We start from the raw sequence: 21164 nt of genomic DNA, 5'->3' as shown, positions 1-21164 counted from the left end.
CATTGTCGCTCTAAACCCTGCAACCTACTCAAAGTTGATTTATATCTTCTGTCACTGAAAGCTTTTTATTGCCTCGGCGGCTGGAACTCTCCCGACATCCGTCAGTCGGAGCCGAGCATAAAGTCCCGGCCCCTTTAGACACAATGCCACAGTCGCTGCATGGAACGGTTGGATTTGCCTGGGCTGAGGCCCTTTTTTTAAAAGACATTTCCAACATTTGCAAGGAGTGCAAAATGATTTTAAGAGCGCAGAAAAACCCCAAGAGCATTCCTTTAATGTCTCTGTGGCTATACGATTATCCCCTTCTTTGGTCAATCTGTCCATGGTTTTAATCAAGCCAGTTATTTGGTTTGCGTCCTCTTGTAAAGTCAGGATCCAAACAAGAAACAAAAAAATAGGCTCTCATCTATTTTTATTTGATGCTGTGATTCTAGCTCAGCATCTTGGTTTGGTTTTGAGATAATGCACTTTGTTTTACTTAATTTAATTCTCATCTTCATCACATTTATCAAGCTTTTCCACATGTTTAGAGTCTTCCCTATGTCTCCTAAATACATGTATTTGGAAAAGATATTGTTGGTATTTTTTGAGTTACTACCTTTTGAATGATGGCTTTTACTGATATAATTTAATAACTGCTGTTTGTGTGTGCACCTTACATCACGTTTTGTCTATTTAACTATATGTAGTAATATCAAAACATAGCAGCAGTATGTGTGCATACAGCATTGGCCGGCACTTAGAATACTGAACTCATCTCTGCCTATAAAGGTTGTTCACAGTGGGCCCCCAGCCATCTCCAGTAGAGGCTGATCAGAGTGTGAACACTACCATACCCCTCTCTCTGTCTCTGTGCACAGGTGCGTCGATATGAGCAAAAGCGCGGCACTCGCGACCCTGCGGCAGGTGCCGACTCTTCCTCGCGCCACAGCGGGACCGGGCAGGACAGCGGCTTCGGCAGCGACAGCGCCCGCATCCGCATCGTCCAGATAGAGCAGCAGAGCGGGGCCAGCCACCACTGCATCGCCCGGCCCTCCCGCAAGTCCACCATCACCAAGAACCTCAGCTTCATCCCTTTCGACGTCTTCCTCACGGCCAGCAGGTTGTCCGTCATGACCTACGCCTGCTCCAGTGCCCCGAAGGCCCTGCCCTCGTCGTCGGATGCCCCCAGCACACCGGAGAAGAAGGAGCCCGAGGACAAGGTAGACCACAGGCCTGTGACATGGAGGCTCTCTTGTGTGTCGCTTCCAGTTTTCCATGTGTGCATATTTTTACACAATAGCAATATGTGTCATATATGTGAGGATGGCAGTGGTTTAGAAGTACAAAGGAATCATATTGAACAGTTTCAAATCAACTTTGCAATTTGAAATTACTTATGCAGTTTATGACAGGAATTTGATGCAATCCGCATTCATAGAACTGAATTTAATCCAACATAATGACGTGTTTTATACTTTGCAGTACTGTTAGTCCATTCAATCTGTCACTGCCCATCTAGCTGACTAAAGTCTTTAAATATGTATGTATAATGTGCATTAAGCGGTCAGCAGTAATGTGATCTAGGCTGATATGTAAGTGAAAGACTTCTGGGCACCAGCTCAACACTGTCCCACAAACACACACTTGTCATGGGCATTTAGAGCTCTCAGGTTTTCACTCTTGGTAATAAGTCTATTTGCTCACGTCTACACTGAGTGGCCATTTTCTTTGGCACAACGTGTTATTGTGAACAGCCAGTTCTATGGATTTGTATGGATAAGATCTGTGTAAACTGACGCTGGTGGACCAAAACATTAGTAATGTTCCCAGCATCTCATTTAATCAATGCCTCAAAAACAATTGCGATTGGTTCTGTGGAGAGTGAGGTTTGACACAATCCTAAACGATCTCTCTGCATCTACTTTAGGTGGGGAAGAGTGCCCTCAACCAACTCGAGGTCCCGCCAGAGTCCCCTCTGGCCCCGGCCTCCCCCGCTCCAGACCCAGCTACAGCCGCCCAGGGTTCCCTCGCATGCCTAACCGCCGAGGACATCCTCAACAGCAACAACTCCAGGCCGGCCTCCCCGCTGCTGAAGGGAGGCCTGCTGTCCCTGGGCGGACTGCCTACTCCCAGCCGCTCCTCAGCCCGCCAAGCGCTGGGCGTGACCATAGTGAGGCAGCCGGGGAGGAGAGGGGCCGGGGACCAGGTCCTTGAACCCCTCCTCTACATCCAGGTGATGCAACCCTCAGCTCTGCTAAGCTGCCACCACCGCAAGCAGAGGATGGAGCTTTCTGTGTTCGACGTGGCCTTGAGAGGAGTGGCCTCTGACTACAAGTGCCTAGGTAAGAGAGACCAGGAGGGGGATGATGGTACAAAAGGGATCTGGTTAGAGTAAAGGGTGGGATTTAGATCATTTGATATAGATATATACCCTATTTAAAGTACAAGGAATGCTTCTTCTGCGGCCAACCCTTTATACTCTCAAAGGAAGACAATATGACAAGCAAATATGACATATTTTAATATAAAACATGTTGACACCATCTCTTATCTGACCTGTTTTCTACCTTTTTTCTTTCTCAATCTCCTCATCCTTTATCCAGACCCAGGAAAGACTCTGCCAGAGTCTCTGGACTACAACGTGTTTTGGCTGCAGACGGTAGCAGGAGAGTCTGACAGTAAAACGGGCATCCCTCCCCCTCTGCTCTGCCTCCAGATCAAAGATTTCCTCAATGGACCTGGTGGGGATCGAGCACACTCAGAAACACATTGTTCAAAGCATGCCGCTCCGGTGCGCTCATGCTCACACACTCCTTTACTATTTTTGAGGCATCCGTTTCACATTTGATCCCGTTTTAAGGGGGAAATCATTGCCGCCGTGAAGACGCTAGATGGGCACACACATACACACTGATCATAGTAGCTGTGTGGGCACATGATGAGCAGTCTAAATGTTTGCTGCCATGTGTTACTGATATCACTAGTACAACACACCCTACTGTGTAACGTCCCCTGGACTTGCCTTTCGCAGGGTTTGGTTTCCTATTTTTAGACCGATATGATATCCATATGAGCAGCTTTAAGCTAAGGTTGTTGACCCAAGGGTGCGGCTGACCATCCTACACAAATGCTGTAGCAGTGAATCAAAGTGTGAGTGGGCTTTCCAATGTGTGCAACCTTGTTATCCCTGCAAGCTTTTTTCGCGGAGACTGGTGTAGGCGCAGGACATCCTCCAGAGTTCAGCTCCCCGAGCCCAGCGGGCCAGATGCTGCAGATAGTACAGACACACACTCTTGACATATAGGCCGTCTTCCCTCCACATGCATACAATAAAGAGCACATACTGTACAGGTACACACAAAAAAGGGAGCTCAGGACTAAACCGTAGGTTTAATTGATGATGGCTCACGGAGGGAAGCGCCAAACCCCCGATCCCTTCCTGCTGTTGGCCCCCAGCTTCTCCGTCCACCTGGAATCACACAACACAATGCGCGCCTTCTGTGCAAACACCACCACCTCCGACATCTAACTATCCCTCCGCTCAATCCAGATGGCGCCTGCAGTGGAATTACAACTTGCACGACCTTTTCCACGAGGCATGAATTGCATCAGTAGTGTATTTGAGCTTGTACAGTAAATATGATTCCTGTCTGCCGCGGGAGGAGAGGCAGGTTGATGTAGCGAGTAAAGAGAAACCGTCCCTCAACATAGGGAGCATGTACTGCGCTGACCTCTGATCTCCCTGTGGAGAGGAGCAAGAAGGAAGAACAGCAGCAGATGCAGTATTCTTTCCAAAGGTTAAATAAATATTTAAATAGATTCAGCTTCCATTTGTGTATTTATCTATCAGAAATTGCATTACATTCTACAGCTTAATGTGATTTTATTAACAGGATGTTTCAGCGAACAGGGTCACAGCCTGTCGTATCTCGATTACATTACATCGTGGTTACGTTTGACTCCGGTGTTTTAGTTGAAACGCAGATGTTGACGTGTGCGCGATTACAGTCAGGTGTTTCCGCCCTCGCCTCAGAAGGATAACTTTCAATCACAATCGCTCACATTCATTCTGCCCTCTGCATGCGCGCGCACATAAACAACGGCGCTCTCACATGACTCAGACAGGATCCAGGCTCAGTGTGAGGTTGCCCCAGGTCAGGCTGTGCTGGAAATATCTGGAATTGACCACACATGCTACCGGTTCCCCCCTTCACAGGCACACACACACACACACACAAACACACATTTTGTTGTTTAGTTAGATGACTCTCTGGTTGAGATAATTATCCTCTCCAGGGATGGGGGAGCAAAGGAAGAAGTTAGTGAACCAGTGAACGGATGCTGGCTTTTGTGTGGAGTACAGTCGTTCCTGTTGTTTGAACCTGAACTGAAGCATCAGCATTTTAGTTCTAGTAAAAGTTTTGATGCATCAGTTAAGTTTGTTTTTTGGATTCACCATATTTGAATATGAAACAAAGAAGGGGTACAAAGGAAGGATGCAGGGAGGATCAATGAAGACAAGATCAGGAAGAAATGTATCAGTCGCCTGGTGTTTTTATAGGTTTTATAAGGTACACTTGCACCTGTAAGTCTTTATAAGTGTCCGTTGCTGTGTGTTGCGTGATGCGATATGTATCATGTCTGGCGGCCCCGCATTGATTCGACGGCGCTTCACATTTGATTTGTTCCAACGAGGCGAAAACGGAGAGCAGACCGCTGCGAGGCCACGTCTCGCTGCGTGTTTACGGCAATGTGCTCGCAATTTCAGCAGCATTTATTCGCCGAGACCAATCAAAGCATGCCCTCCCAAGGATGCCGAGTAGGAAACACTTGTAACATGTGTACTGTAAGCTGGATGGTGTTTCAGCTGACCCTCACTCAGCAGCAGCTCAACACACACACACACACACACACACACACACACACACACACACACACACACACACACACACACACACACACACACACACACACACACACACACACACACACACACACACACACAAGTGTATAAACACTGCTAATGCAGATACACACAGGAAGCCACATTTGTAAACCGGGAGGGTTCAAGGCTTGACCAGCAAACACATACATGACTAAAGGCTGAGTTTTGGGGTTTTTTTCCAAGATGAGCAGGGTTCATTTAGAGATGATTCATAAGGAGGGGGCGGCCAACTGAGACTCAGCTTCCTGCATCTGTGTAACGTTGGTTTGACCAATGCCCAGCGGCAGGCCCTAAGTCTAATAACTCCAATGGGAGTATTGAACGTGAACACTGATTATGACCGATTCCTTCGCCCCCTAGTCACCTAAGTAAATACAAGAACCATATTTCACAAGCCACATATCTGCAGAACATTCTGATACAAAACACACAAATCAGGATTTTTTTTTATTTGCTCAGGACCTTTCTGTCTCTCAGCAACACACTCTTGCACACCTGGCAAATATGTTAGCGAACGCCCTAGCTAACAAATGTTTGTGGCACGAAATATGGCTGTTAGCTGTGTAAATATCTAGTGTAAGCAAAAGAAAATATAAGTGTAGACACAATTCAGGAGAAAATTGTATTTTGTTTCAAGTCCGTTCTCTGTCTCAGAAACACACTCTCGCAAGATCTGGTAAATGACGTTAGCAAATGCCCTAGCTCACTAATTTTGGTGACGCTATATATGGCTATTAAGTGTGTAAATATCTGATGTTAGCAAAAGAAAATATAAATACATTATAAACAAAAATCTGGAGGAAGTTTTCCTTTGTTTAGAGGCCTTTGGCTGTCTCAGCATCACACTCGCGCTAGATCTGACAACTACCGTAAGCGAACACCCTAGCTAACACATTTTTGTAATGAAAAATGCTAAAAGCTATTAGTTGTGTAAATTCCCTAATGTTGACAAAAATATATGAAGAGATGTAATGAGAGCCAAACACCCCATGACCTCTGGAGACAGGAAGTGTATACTATTTCAGACCGTTGGCAGAGCTTCATCGTTGTTACAGAGCATCTTTGGCTCAGTGATTGACCAGCCAACACACTCACAGACACACACACACACACACACACACACACACACACACACACACACACACACACACACACACACACACAGACTTTCCCTCCTCTCCCTCTCTCATCTTCCCCACTCGGCTCCAGTCTTTGAGAGGGTCAGTGAGCGAGTCCAGAGATGTAACTGCTACCACTTGGAGAGGGGAGAAGCAACAGGTGATAGATTAGCTAGAACAAATTGGAACCATTACTCTCCTGCGTCCCTGGTTCCCGTCAAGCCATGGGCTCACAGAAATGTTGTCAGTTACTGTATACAAGCCTGTGCCCCTCCGAACCGTCCAGAACCACTCTAATTCGAGTCAGATGCTCTCTGAGGCGCGTGTCACTGGCCTTACTCGGTATGAGGCTTTTTTTTGTGACAGTGGAATTCTACAGATACCCTCTCCAAAAAAAATGAAAGATTTACCTTTAAAAACACAGACGTACACACATACCCTTCACATGTGGACCCTTTGTAATTGGACACATTGCCACCTGTGTCAGACGCAGGCTTTCTTCTGTCGAGAGTCAAGCGTAGAAGTCAGCTCCAGAAATCAAAGGTGGGGTGGGAATGAAAACAATGTTCGTGGCAAGTTGTGCACACGCACATACCCAACGCCAGGTTCAAAGCGGGGACGGCGTCATGCATGACCTCGTCAAAAAAAGAAAAGAGGCACGACAGCCTGGGCAATAAGCATATTTGATCCGTGTGTGTGTGTGCCTCTGTCAGACCTTGATCTCCCACTTTCTCCAGCGCTAATAGAGGCTGACACCTGAGAAGGGCCGGCCTATGATTCCCCCCAGCCTGTTCACATTAAGTCCTGTTCTTTAAAAGGTATGTGAGCACCGACACCACCTCTTAACCTCTAGGCTTGATGCTTTGCTTCTTGCACAGGAACTTCACTCCTGAGCTAAAAGCAGCCAGTATCATATATATGGCTGAAGCCAAGGTGATCCTAATAAAAACACTAGTATGTGCTGGAAAAACCTCTTTCAACCCCTCATGCTCGGCGATGAAAGTGCCACCGCGCTTTCAATAACTGATATTTCCTCCTTTTATTAAAAAAAACCTTCTGAAAGAAGTGCCTGTTATAATAACATTCAGTTCTTCACTTGACAGTGATTCAGAGATATAGCAGTGTTGAGACAAGTCTTTATCATAATGCTGTGCCACATCTTAATCCATAAATATAGGATTTTTTGCAGCTCAGTCTGTAAACCAGATAAGTTTGTCATGGCCTGTAAATAGTGTTTTTTGTTTAGTATTTGTTGGCCGAGGTTTTAATTTCCTCGTTTTATGTCTTCGTCCTGGATATTGAAACCACACAGAGCACCACCGGCAGTCTGTCTCGCACACACAGCTCCGGAGAAACAAGCAAACGTCACAGACGCGCTCGAATCGGAGCAGCATACTGCTGTGATGTGAGTTTATTAGACTTCTGTGAAAGATTCATCTTTTGACATCGCTCCGCCGCAGTAAAAATGCACTCCGTCGGTTGCTGGATGAGGCCAGGGGGAAGCATGTACAGATGCTGTTCTTCTCCACGGTCCTCTGCAGAGAGTTGTTTCTCACTGGGTTCACACAACTTCAGTCAACTAAGTCAGATGCACTTTATCCTGATGTCCTTTGACAGAAGACATTTTCCTTTTACTGATCTGTCAAAAAACTTAACTGAACTGCAATATGTTGCATGTTTCAAGTCATTTAAAGGGATGCAACTAATAAATAAGCTGCATGCTCACTTTTTTTGAGACTTTAGAAAAGATGCGGCAGTGATGACGCTGGGCAACCACATCAGACTTTTTACCCATGATTTATGTCCCACATCAAGGAAAAATAAAACATGTAGGTCATAGCAAGCCGTATCAATCACACTGCTCACTCCATACAGGGGCGTCAGGGGTAGGATGGGTTTCTCATGGCTGGGGAAGAGAGGGACCTCGGGTCGGGACGGAGGACAGTCGATAATGAGGACCAGGTCCCCCTGTGCAGAGAGCCAGGAAAGGCCCGGGCGCTGGCCCTGACTGGGTGAATCAGAGACAGCTTTGTGTGATTACAAAGAGGGGGAGGGGTTGATTACATTGAGGGATGGCGGAAGAGTAAAAGATAGAAAGGACTGAGAAAAGAAGCAGAAATGAAGGGCTACATGAAACAGAGGGAGAAAATGAAAGGGTGAAAGAAGAAGAAGGGGGAAGGGGGGCAGCAGAGGACCGTTGATATGAACAGCTGCATGCGGGCTATTTCTTCCTCCACTGGAAAGTTTCCTGGTGATAAGTCAAGTGGAAATGATAAGCTACATTGCACAGCAAATTCCACCTATCTTTCCCCCAATTCCTCCCTCGAGCCGTCCTTCCATTTGACCGTGTGCCTCACTTCCACTGGATTAAATGAGATACAATCCTGAGGGCAGAGTGTGTGTGTGTGTGTGTGTGTGTGTGTGTGTGTGTGTGTGTGTGTGTGTGTGTGTGTGTGTGTGTGTGTGTGTGTGTGTGTGTGTGTGTGTGTGTGTGTGTGTGTGTGTTTCTCTCTTGGCAGTGTTCCCGCTCGTGTCATCCAGCACTCCTACCTGGAGAGGAGACAGACGGGAGGCCTAAAAACCCTCTAAACACTGGTGCCTTGATGAGACCATGAAGAACAGCTGCGCTTGTTTTTCGGGGCCGCTTCCCTTCTCCCATCATCATGACCAAGTGGAAAAATGGGATAATGGAAGTGGTGTAAAACGGCATTGAGTTAATTCATGTGTCTCTGTAAATTCCAGTCAAGTGTTTGAAGGCTGCAGTGCACCAGAGAGAGAGACAGAGAGAGAGGTAGAACGGGAGAGAGCGGAGGAGTTTTTTGGGTTTATGCGGCTGGCATGAAGAAAAGATTCTCCTCTGCTATTCCGCAGTGTCACGTTAGAATGTCACAGTGAGACAGCCAGTAATTGTGTGTATATGTTCACATAAGAGGAGGAGAAAGAGAGCGGGACTGGACCCAGCTGTTCTTTAACAGGTCCTTGCATGCAAAGCTGGGTGATTAGAAGAGGAGAAAAGGGTTCAGAGTTTGATTTACGAGACATGGCAGGGCAGTATTCCACGAGTTGGATAGCGACAGATCATGCTCAGTGGGACATTGATGGAGTCTGACTTTTTTCTGAAACTGCATTGTGTCCCGTTTATGGTGGGTTTTCCAAATGACAAGAGGAAGTTTTAAAGAGCAATGGGCCCAAAGCCAACAGTGACTTCATTCAGTTTGGTTCCTGGATTTAACAACGTTTCCCCAAAGCATTGCTCTCTCTCTCTCTCTCTCTCTACTTCCTGCTCTGTTTTATTGATCACTCATTACTAAATATTAGTCAGGATGAGCACAAGAGATACTCCCCAATTTTGAGAGGGACTGCTCACAAAGTATCCAAAAAGGGATTAGTTTTTTGTAAAGTCTTGTTGAGTGCACAGTTGAAAAAAACAACATTATCTTGATTCTTTCCTTCATCTATCTTTTCCTTTCCCTCGTTGTATTTCTTTCCATCTCTCTTCACAGCTGAGCTGAACGTTGAGCTGTCGCGCCCGCTGAAAGTCAACCCTACGCTGGCGAAGTTGGAGCAGGCCAAAGCCTACCTGAAGAAAGTGCTGCCAAACCATGTGTGGGACACCTCCGGTAAACCGCCGTCTACCCCCTCCACCCCCCACTCCACCCCCACAAAGACGCTGCCCAGGACCTTTCCCCACTGCTCAGAGCCTCACCATCAGGCCTCTGTCCCGGGTAAAGCCGGTTCCGTCGGGGCCCTGGCTCTATCCTTCCACAAGGTCTCCCTCCACACCGCCCAGATTGTAGTTGTCATGGAGACGGAGGCCCATCCAATGAGGCCCAGCGTGACGGTAACGGTGTCGGCCATGACGGGAAGTCTGAACATGAAGTCAGGGCCTAGGATAGAAGGTGGGTAACAGAAAACATCTTTCCTTTATTGTGCAAAAATAACATGAGCTTGTGTGGGCACACGAGAAGTAAAAGTTTGACTGCATTTTTCTTTTTTGACTGTTGGAACACTTTATAATCTTTTTCTAACTGAGCTCAGATACTTAGATTTATCTGAGCTCAGTAAATGACCCGGGTTGTCTCTCTCCAAAGTAACAAGGGCCTGGACTTTAAATGACTTACTTTATTATTTTAATGTGAAAATGAAAAAAAAGTCAAACCAGTGATGTGATCGATTGCAAAACATTGCCACTTGTTTCAAGGAAATTCTTGAAACAGGTGGAGCTACATTGGAAACAACTGCGATGACTTCACCCCATTTGGCAGATTTCATCATCTTTTAAAGAAACCACAAGACTCAGTAATGCACTAAATATACATGTTTTCTTTTTTTTGTGTGTGTCCTTTGCCCTGTACCCAAGCTCACCGTGCGTGCCAACAGCAACCAATCCAGGCCCTTTGGAAATAAAAAGTACAGTTACACAGAGATCCAAAATATCCAATATGAAAACGTAGTGGAGAACAAATTGTTCTGTGTCATTGTGTAACTGAACAAATATTGACGTGGACAAACTCTAAAGAGCTATACCGAGCTCACCATGTTAGTCAGATTAAAATGTATTCAGAATGTAGCTGTTGTAACATGTTCCCTCAGGACTGTGTTTAATTAAATAGCAGGTTGTTTAAAGAGCATAAATCCAGAGCACATATCTGAGCACATATTGATCCATATCTCACTGACTAGCTCTTAGTCAAACTTTCCCACCCTTGTTTGTTGAAGAATATGCAATGTCTCTGCCTCTTTGGACAACTTGACACTAATCAAAAATCTGGTATTGTTTCTAGCATTATTTGAATATTTTTATTTTTTTACACATGCTAGCAGAGCCCTCATCTGCCAAAAACAAGGTTAGTCAGTAAACTGTAAAGTGAGATGTTTGTGTTAGTCTTGGATCTAAAGCTGTTGTGATACTGAGAGAGACAGACGTTCTCCTTTGTGTGTGTGTGAGAGCGAAATGTTTGCTTTCGTGTTAGGACCAAACCCTGCCTTCACATTCCAAACTGACTATTATCCAGGAGGCATTGCAGTGTTTCCATTCGGACAATCAGAACTGCTAATGCTAATGTAAATTCAAAAAAGCTTCCAATTCCTCTGTTCCGTTGGGTGTGAGCCGATGCTCTGTAACAGATGATCGGGGATTTTTTTGGTTTGTGTTTCAGATTTTTGCTATTGTTTTGGCACGTCTTCCAAATTGGACAGTGGATGGAAACAGAGAGATGAAAGAGAGTGAGAGGGGCTGACATGCCACGTGACAACATAACAGGGAACGCTCATAATGGTGTGAGAAGACGTTTTTTACTTTGGTACCGCTGAGCAGCACATCCCCTCTTGAGTGGGGTTGCAGGGGGACGAGGACGGAGCCGGGCTCCTAAGTGCCTGCATCTGTTTGACAGATGTTGTTATATTGGGTTACTTCAGATAAAATGATTGTCGAAAATGTTAATTAAAACCTCAAACAATTTGCACTTTGTTTACTCAAATCTGCATAACTGCACAGTGACACAATCCCCAGAGCTGCTGCCCTGTTCTGATGTTCACCAGCTTTTCAGCATTCGTCCATCTTTGATGTGTTGACTTCCATAAACACAGAAACTGAGTGTGCAATGGAAAAAGAAATAGACTTTAGAGACAATAGCACTAATATGAAAGCTAATCCCTTTCCACACACTTTGCTTTCTTTCTATTTATACACTATTTATATACACAAAATAATGGTTCTCTCTACAGAGAACCATTATTTCGTGCTAATGGTTCCACCCAGAACCTACTGTTGAGGTTTTATCCAGAACATTTCCACCTTCTAAGGGTGCTAACAAAAAACCCACCCAGGGGATTCTACAAAAACCCTTTTATATTCCAAGGGTTTAAACTAGAACCCACCAAGGGGTTCAACCAAGAACCCTTATATATTCTAAGCATTTCATCTAGAACCCAGCCAGAGGGTTCTACAGACAACACTTTAAGTCATGACCAGGTACAAAAACCTTTTATATTCCAAGAGTTTCATCTTGAACCCACCAAGGGGGTTCTACTGAGAACTCTTTTATATTTCAATGGTTTAATCTAGAACCTTAAAGGCATGGGGCTGATGTGGTGCAGCACGACACACAGCAATCATTGTATTTCCTCTCAAACGGTTTTTTGAAATACAAAGGGTTCCTAATGCACCCTTAGTGTCACAAAGAACCTTAAAAAAAACAGTCTTCAAAAATGCACCTCATAACCTCTTTGGAACCATTATTTCTAAGAGTGTAGTGATTTCTCTTTCTTTGCTCACAGTACTACGTTTCCAAAGAGATTTGTAAATAATAGTAGAGCTTTGCTTTGTTAGCTGTAAACAGCTTAGTGTGCAGTGAACTGTCTTTCATGGATATTGTTTACCCCACAGCACCTTGAAACAGAGCCACCGCTTCCCTTTAGACATTACAATTTTCCTGGACGCAAATAAAAAATGTTGGGTTCAGGACCACTGGTGTTTATTGACATCCACTGGATCATTTATCCCCAGTTTGGCTGTACACTCTTAAAAATACTGTTTGTTGTTACGGCCCAAAAAAAGCGTAACATCATGTACGACTGTTCCGAACAAGACGTTATAATAACTGCTGTAAAACTAATGCTGTCATCATGTGAAGCTAGAGTTTCATTCTGCTCCTCATATATCATATTTTAGTGCTCTGTGAAATACCTAAGAGGCTTCAGATCCTGTGTGTAGATCTCATTATAGACCCTGATATTTCATGTCTTTGAGAGCATGTTGAAACTTCTAGTGATGTCAGAAGTTATCTTGCTGAATAACATGTTTGTCTCACCCTGTTGTTTCTCTTTTTTCTTGATAACGTTAGCACTCTTATAGATCTTTGTCACAACACACGCAGCTACTTTCCCCTGAGGGCTTCCTCACATAGTGTTTCCAGATTTGTTGCCATCGAAAGGAGACAAACTGTCTCCAATTACGCAGACTGATCACTGGTGACAATAGATGTATCTGCTGACTTTTAGCCTCAGCTGCGTCGCCTCCATCACTCAGCACTCTCTGCTCCTCCAGTTGGTCCGTACACCTTAGAAAACGGATACCAGGGAAATTATTATTTTATTTTTTTCACGAAGATAGAGGTTAGGATTCCCGTGCTGTTGGGTCGAGCGTTTGAGCTGCCACAATAACTCAGTGGGAATGACCCCCCCGGGAGAGGCTGTACATGAAAGATGTAAGACAGGAGAAAGTAACACGACTACCGCTACAGTGTGCACCACTACTGTTGCTGCTGTTGTTCCTGTTAAGATAGATGGACCACGTCCTGTGCGTACCCCGCGTTTGAGGAGAAAACACGAGAGGGGAGTAAGAGGGGAAGGGGAAGAGTTGTGAATGAAGGGAAGCAGGAGGGTGATGGAGATAGAGAAGTAGAGGGGGAGGGGGAAAAATGGAGAAACGTGGGGGGAGAGAAGGAGATAAAAAAAAGTACATGTGATTAGACAAAGAGAAAATGCAGATGAAGCAGAAAGGGGATACAGGACAAGATAGGAAACAAAGTTGCATACAAGAAGCATGAGAAGTGGAGAAAGAAAGTTATAATACAGGACAGGAGGGGGGGGAAACAGAAACCACTATGTGAGCAGTAACAGGGGTCTCCTCAGTATATGTCATTACTCTCACCCCATCCCACCCTGTCTTCATCAGCCTACATCCATAGCTGCAACATGTCATCCACCCCAAACCCCTCCCTCAACCCCTTGAACATCTGGGGCTCTGTACCTGGTCATGGCAGCGCCCCCTCCCCCCCTCTGCCAGGGGACAAGATGGAGAGAGGGGGGATTAGGTTGACAGTGAGGTGTGTTACCAGATCCTGTGTTAATGAAAAGCAAGTGGAAGGCCCACATACCTCCCCCTCCGTCCACTGCTCACCACTCCCCAAGGTAGGGGGCATTTATAGTTCAATGAAAGAAAGGGGGGGGGGGACTGAGAGAGAGAACATATGTCTTAAGGTCCATGAAACAAGACCCTCCCTAATCTCTCAACTCTCCATCAGACTGCCCATAGAGTGCCCCTGATTTCCTAAGAACACACACACACACACACACACACATACGTATCAGCAGACCATGTTACTAGTGCACGCTTTTGCACATTCATACAACAACAACACACACACACACACACACTCGCACAAACAAAGCGTTCTCCTCGGTCCTTTGCCTCTGTGGACCCCCTGCTTCTTCACGGTGATTTACTCCTGCACACTTGTAAAGGAAAACTTCTGTATGTGGAGCAAAGTGAAAGCTACCCATTATTTATTTATGTCTCATGATTTTTCTGTTTTTTTCTTCAAGTTTTATTTTGTTTACCCTGGACAGTCTTTGAGTTACGGTCGCGTCAGTTTGTTTACGCTGCTGAAAGAAAGCCACTCTTTTCCATCCATTATATTATTTTGGATAAATAGTCAGGGAAAAGCAAAGCTGAACTGAGGACATTTATGTTTGGAAATACATCCCGCTGTGATCTGGCGAGTTAACCCAACTAATAAATCGTTTTCAATGCATTAAGCATATAAATATATCACAGAGAAGACATGAGGGGGAAAACTGTCCAGCAAAGATATTTGTGTACGTATAGACTTTTTTTAAGATGTGGACCTTATCACAATTAGGATAAATTTCATATTGTCCCATGCCTGCTCCAAAACCTAAACATATTCAATATAGTATCACAAAACAGAGAAAAGCAGCAAATCTTCACAATTATGAGGAGAATGTTTTCCAGATTTGCTTGAAAAAAAAATACTTAAAGGATTAATCCATTATCAAAATAATTCCCCTTAATTTTTCAGCAGAATCTACTTATCGATTATTGATTATTCTTTCAGCTCTAGTACAAACAGTTTACTTGCTACAAGCATAAAGACCTGACAGTTATTGAGACTTGTTTGCTGACTCTCCAACTGAACAAACTGACAACTCAGTTGTCAAAAGACAGTTAGCTTCTAGCCAGTTACCCACCATAGATAGAAATAGCTAGCAGTACTGGGCTAAATTCACTATGTGGTCTGAAAACCTAAATGTAGTTCATTGTGAAATCTTTATAGATTAGTTCCAAAGGTGCATTTTTGCGAAAATATACTCTCTAACTTTTAGTATGAATGTGTTGATACGACAGGAGCTGAGACCTAAAACCACATAGTATCTACGTTAGACCTGATCCAACTGACCCCAGCTCTTAGTGCCAAATAAAAGACCTGAACCTAGACTGACCCAACATTATATGTTTCACTTTCTGCCTTCTTACAAATGAAAAAGAGCTGATCTGCTATAACACATCCTGCTTGTCCAGTACTGACCAGACATGACTGTCATCTTCAAACAGTCCTAATCCAGAACAATCTAAGCCCAATCATAGTTCATTTAAGGCCATGATGGTCTCTATTAAAGTAGCCAGTCCTGAATCGGTATGTTTTTTAAAGAATCCCCCCCTTTTACAACATTGTGCTTTATTTAATCTATTACTGAGCGTTACTTTGCCAGGCTAATGTAACACATAACATTGGTCTAGCTCTGCTGTTTGTTTCCCTTTTCCCACTGGGCAATGCATGTCCTACATCACACACACATACATAAGCACACACAGACACAGACCAGTTAGAGCAGCCCGAGAGAAAGAGAGCGATTTTTTTATTAAATTACATTTTAGAAAATAACCAAAACCACACCGAGCCTGAAGCTGTATGAAAAGAGATGGCCCGGACTCGACCTAAAACCCGATAATTTGTCAGGACCCATCAGGCTTGAGTTGGCTATGGCATACTGTAAAAATAACAAATTGTGGGAATACGATCCTCTCCAATCGCATCATTACCTCGATCTAATGTAGAGCTGAATGTTAAGAACACATCTATCATACGCCGCGTTTGCTAATGTGTTGCAACTGTCACTGAACCCATGTGCAACTCATCAACACTCATCAGTTACTGTGTGACGGCTTGGATGACGCACAGCTGCCTGTTGTCGTGCCGTTTTGGCCGACAGCGTCCCCGGCTAGGAAACCAGTTCCCTCCAGTGTCCCATAGTGGTCTTGTGGTGAGGGGATAGTGTATTTCTGTGGTGACTGACAGTATATTACTTCTATTACTCCTACCATCCCAGACAGTCTTCGGGGGCCTCAGCTAGTTAGGTAATGACTCCTTTAGGTTTGGTCTAATTGATACCAGCGCGTCCCGGGTATAAATCAGCCAGGCAGTGGTCAGATAACGGCTGCCAGGGAGAAAACCGACACGGTAAATCAATGTCTCCGATTCCTATCTAATCTCGCACGAGCGTTTGCCAGAAATGCATTTCACTTTAGGGAAGATTTCCATTCCACCCTGTTCCCCCACCACCCACTTTGTTCCCCTAAAGGGTCGAAGGTCATGCGTTATTCCGTGCAGGCCGCTCTCTTGTGCGCTGGTTTGCTGGCAGGCGGCAGCGTGGGATATATGCAAGCGTAGGTTTGTGTGCACAGATCTGTGTGTTCATTCTGAATTATGCTTTACAGCTTACTGCGTTTTTGCTCACACACACACAATGTGTGTTTCTTTGTTATTAGTGTGTGTGTGTGTTTGGATAAGGTGCTCCTCTCTGAGGGGATAATGTTCATCAGCCTCTAGTTGGTGCTTTGTCACATCTTGTTGAGTGGTGACTGTGCTTTAACTGTAGAGTGTGTGTGTCTCTTTAAATGATATTCATAGGTTGTTAATGAGGGGCTGGCAGATGTCAGAGATGTCTAAGGAAAACACTGAAGTGCTTTAAAGGTGCTGCTCTGTGTCTGCGTGTGTTATTTCCATTTCTATACGTCAGGATCTATTTCATTCAGCGCCATCTGACACATAAGGTGGAGCCACCTCGAATACCCCCAAAACAACAGCTGTCTCCTGTGGGTGTGGGTGGGTGTAAGTGAGTGTGCACGTCTTAGTCAACAGTGGCAAAACACAATGTTCTTGTTCATCGCTTTGCCATGCAGTTCTGTGGGTGTTTCTATGAAAGGTCTTTGTGTTTCTTGGCCATGTGTGCTCATGTGTATCTGTGTTTGGTGTTTAGCTGATGGGATGGTTGGGATGTTTTGAAGTGGGGTTGTATGAGGCACTTATTCATAGTCAGTGTATTAGTCTACGGTGTAGATGTAGTTAATGTAGTGCTCTGGACAGGGGCAGGAGCGGAATGTATTTCAGACACCTCAAAAAAGCTCTGTACTTTAAAATGGGCGCTATGTTTTGAATATTATTATTTTATTTTTAGGTATCTAAATACGTTTAGCCGCTGCACACGTCCACAGCAGTACAATGAGTTTGTTTGTTTGTTTGTTTATTTCTGACTATGGATAGGTAGCTCAACCCCACAACCCCCACTCTAAACCCTAACTGTCCCTTTAAGTGGTGACTGGATGATAACTGTCAACTTGCCTCCAATATTGATCCTGTCTCTTACTGCCACTATATGTCAAAGGTCAAGACTCCAAAAAGAATCTGCTGCTCCTTCATCATAAGGCAATCAATCTCATGCTCTCTTATTCGTCTGTGTCCATATAGTGATTTGCCTCCATCTGTCTTTCTCTCTCTCTTCCCAATCGTCCCTTGCTTTCTGTCATCCTCTGTTAACACATTGCATTCTCTATTGAGGCGAACACGGACTCACAGGTAACTCCCGCCTCCTCCTCCAGGACTTTCCCAACTCTTTCCCTTTTCCTGACTTAACATTCCCTCCACTCCTCCCTTCTCATGGCACAACCTCACAGCACAGCAGCGTAATGTCTATTGGGCTTGTCTGCTGACGCATCTCTGGAAAAAAAAACTAAATGGCGGCGCTACGGTCATACATGAAGAGAGCGCGGAAGAAACGTGCCCCTGACTATTATTCAACCTGGATGCAAGAATGGAGTTAGGAGGTGAAGAAAGAAAGGGATTCCCCTCATTAAAACCACTCCCCATATTAGGGTGATTAATAAGAGCACTGGCTGACTGCTGCTGCTGCTGGCTTTAGCACCAGGATGCTGCAGTCAACTGGGCTGTAAATGACGCATGGTGAGACAGGAGAGAATGCTTTGATGCACTGTGTGTGTGTGTGTGTGTGTGTGTGTGTGTGTGTGTGTGTGTGTGTGTGTGTGTGTGCGTGTGCGTGCGTGTGCGTGCGCGTGTGTGTGCGCATGTGATTGTGGGTGTGTTTTTATTTCCACTTGTTCACCTGGGTGTGCATGGCCTTTTGTCTTTTTTCTTTTCTGTATGTGTGTATGAACATGTATATCTCCTTTTATACGCGCGTGAATGAACGATCCTCCATTTAACAAGCCAGTTTGGGAGTTCCCTTTGGGCTGTCTAATAAATCCTAGCCGTGAAAATAAACCCAGGGTCCACACTTCAGTAAGTAATCTCCAACAGCTCGCTCCGCGACACTGCGAGATATTAGCAGGTGAAGTGCCAACTTGTATCAACTGTGTCTTTCCTGAGTGAAATGAGTCATCCAAGTGTAATATTTCCCCTCTCTATGATTTATACGAGAGCAGCACTCTTTCATTGGAATCCCCCCCGTTGTGTTATTGCACTCTACTGTTGAATAAGATGTTCCTTCGTCAATTGACCAAGCCAGGAAAGATGTGAGGACACTGGTGTGTCATGTCTTCATCACATTCTAGCTCTCTCTCTCTTTCTCTCTCACACACATCCACTCTGGTTCTGTGTCTCCCTCCCTCCCTCCATGTCTATATCCATTTGTGTCCTCATGTATCACCTCCTCCCCCACTCCCTTCATAGGCCTCTCGTTCTCTTCCATCCAGCCTGCTTTACCCCAGGTGAACCCCAGGCAAACTTTGGTCAAAGTCTCTCCTCGAAGGACTGATATATAAATAGGGATATTTTATTTTATTTTATTAAAAGCACTGCATGATTGTGAAACTGGGGTGTCAGGTGGAGATTGGTCAGCTACTGGTGGTTTCTGGAAAAGGACGCCCGTTTAGTGGGCAGCAGCTCTAATTCAGCCAGCACATACACCCCACTACAGGGAAGGCAGGGCAGGTGGAGCGCTGATTCTAACCTGCGTGACAGCAGCAGCAGAAAGTTTGGCAGTAGATACTTTGCAGAACCATGCGGCAACCTCAGGGTCTGAAAAGTGAAGCCAATGTGGAAGTACCTTAAACCTGCATTATTTATAATGGCCAGCAGGGGGCGACTCCTCTGGTTGTATCGAAGTCTATGAAAAAATGACTCTTTTCTCTTGATTTATTCCCTCAGTAAACATTGTGAACATGAGTTTATGGTCTCAATCTCTAGTTTCAAGTCTTCTTCAATACAGCATGATGTTCATTTAGTAAATTATGGTCAATTTAGAGTCAAATAGACCATAAAGCAGGGTATGCTTAAGGGCGAGGTTACCTTGTGATTGACAGGTCACTACCACAGTGTTGTCCGGTCCTTGAGTCGTCAGTGTTTTCATCTTAGAACTCTAACCCTTTCACAGTGTGATTTCACTTACATGAAAGTTAATTCTAACATTTTAGGCACCTAAAAATGTCTTATTTAGCATTTAGTTGTAATTATCTCCACCCTCTCATGACACTACTGGTTGCAAAAAAACAAGTGAGTGATGGCCAAAATGCCTAAAGTAAGGCTTCTCTAGACAACCCAATGTTTCACATCCCCATGACTACGTCCACTTCTTATGTATGAGCACAATGCATTGATATATTTGGCATAAACTCAAAACATTTATTTCTTCACATTTTTTTAAATGTTTGTCATTTTTTTTTATGTAGCTAATGTCCAGAACATACACCTCACACCTTTAAGAGGTAAATACAAATTGTATTGTAAAGGAAACACTCTTTTTTTAACATATATGTTGACCATCAGTCTACCAATATCATATAATGTAACTGAGTGTTTTATTCATGGAATCCCTGGTTGTGTTGTAGAGATTACTCTGCTTGTTACAGTTATTTGTTTTATTTTATTTTTGTGGCAATCACACCTATCCGTCAAATTGTTCCTCTTTATTTTGTGCTACTTTTGCCATTTTAAATGTCAAGCCAATAAATAGGAGAAGCTATAATGCCTAACTTTCAGTAAAGGGACTGAAACAGGTGTGAGGCTACTTCCTCTTACTTTCTCAGACTTACAGCCAGATTGGAGAGTGAATTTCTAGAGTTAGGAGGCATTTTTTATAAAGCCAATTCTCAGGGCATTATTAGTCATCCAGAGTTGAGGCTACTTTGCTGGAGCTTTAACTGACCAGATCAGCCCTCCCATGTCAACGACGAGCAGAAAGGGGTTTCAGTCTGCTTATTTACGGGACCAGAAGGTTCAGGCCGGCCCATGACCATGGTGACACAGCTCTGTGTTAACGCAAAGGATGGAGAATGCTGTGCTTATTAACTTGGGGCTTTTGGTTCTTGCAGGATGAGTGGGTGTTTGGCTCCTACTTTCTGGTTCCCATCAGGATTTTCTCACTCTCTGCTAAACCTTTCAGTTCAGCCTGATCCCAGAAGCAGTTTGAACTTGAGCCCATAAAGGTTCATATCTGTAAAACAATGATCCAGAGAACCCCTGTTCAACGAGACACACAGATACCTGCTCTTCTTATCGACTGAAAATGTGTTTTTTAGCCTCGGACCCAAATATTGGAAAATTCTCAACACTCACTAGCAACATATATAGCCAGTCTAATTAATAGCTTCATCTGGTAATAATGTTCATCAGACATCTATTCAGAATTAGAATAGCCTTAGTTAAAGAGGAACATATCATGTTCCCCTCTTTCAGAGGGGAAGTGTTTGTGTTAATACATCAAATGAGTACAATAGTTAGGAGGCCAGTGATGTGGTCGATGTAATTGATCTGTATGTTTTGCTACTGTGATATCACACAGGCAGACTGCCATAGTGAGTGGTATCTTGGTAAAAACACAGAGGCAAGCGTTCGTGCAGCAGAATTTTGAGGTTGAATTGTTTACGCGTTTCGGTTTCATCTGGCTTGGTTGCACTTGTATCAATGAACTGTGTTAGTTTTTATATATAATTAGAGATATCCATATTTCACTTTGGAACTGGTATTTATTTTAGACATTTTCCCATCTATTTGAACCCTCGTTCCTCTTTTTTTCCCCAA

At 44.3% G+C, this 21164-nt stretch overlaps 1 protein-coding gene across 1 annotated transcript in view; it reads left to right on the top strand.

The window, feature by feature from the left end:
- LOC129110086 (intermembrane lipid transfer protein VPS13B-like) overlaps window positions 1–21164 on the top strand; it is a 328960-nt gene that overhangs the window by 237996 nt on the left and 69800 nt on the right. Inside the window, 4 exon segments of the mRNA XM_054622236.1 lie at window positions 861–1202; window positions 1910–2324; window positions 2586–2723; window positions 9549–9944. Of these exon segments, the coding sequence (XP_054478211.1) occupies window positions 861–1202; window positions 1910–2324; window positions 2586–2723; window positions 9549–9944 (1291 nt within the window).

Source organism: Anoplopoma fimbria, chromosome 20 (genome assembly GCF_027596085.1).
Source record: "Anoplopoma fimbria isolate UVic2021 breed Golden Eagle Sablefish chromosome 20, Afim_UVic_2022, whole genome shotgun sequence".
In the NCBI taxonomy this organism is placed as follows: Eukaryota; Metazoa; Chordata; class Actinopteri; order Perciformes; family Anoplopomatidae; genus Anoplopoma; species Anoplopoma fimbria.
The sequence above is the reverse complement of the archived record's forward strand: the minus strand, read 5'-3'. Positions and strand labels throughout refer to the sequence as shown.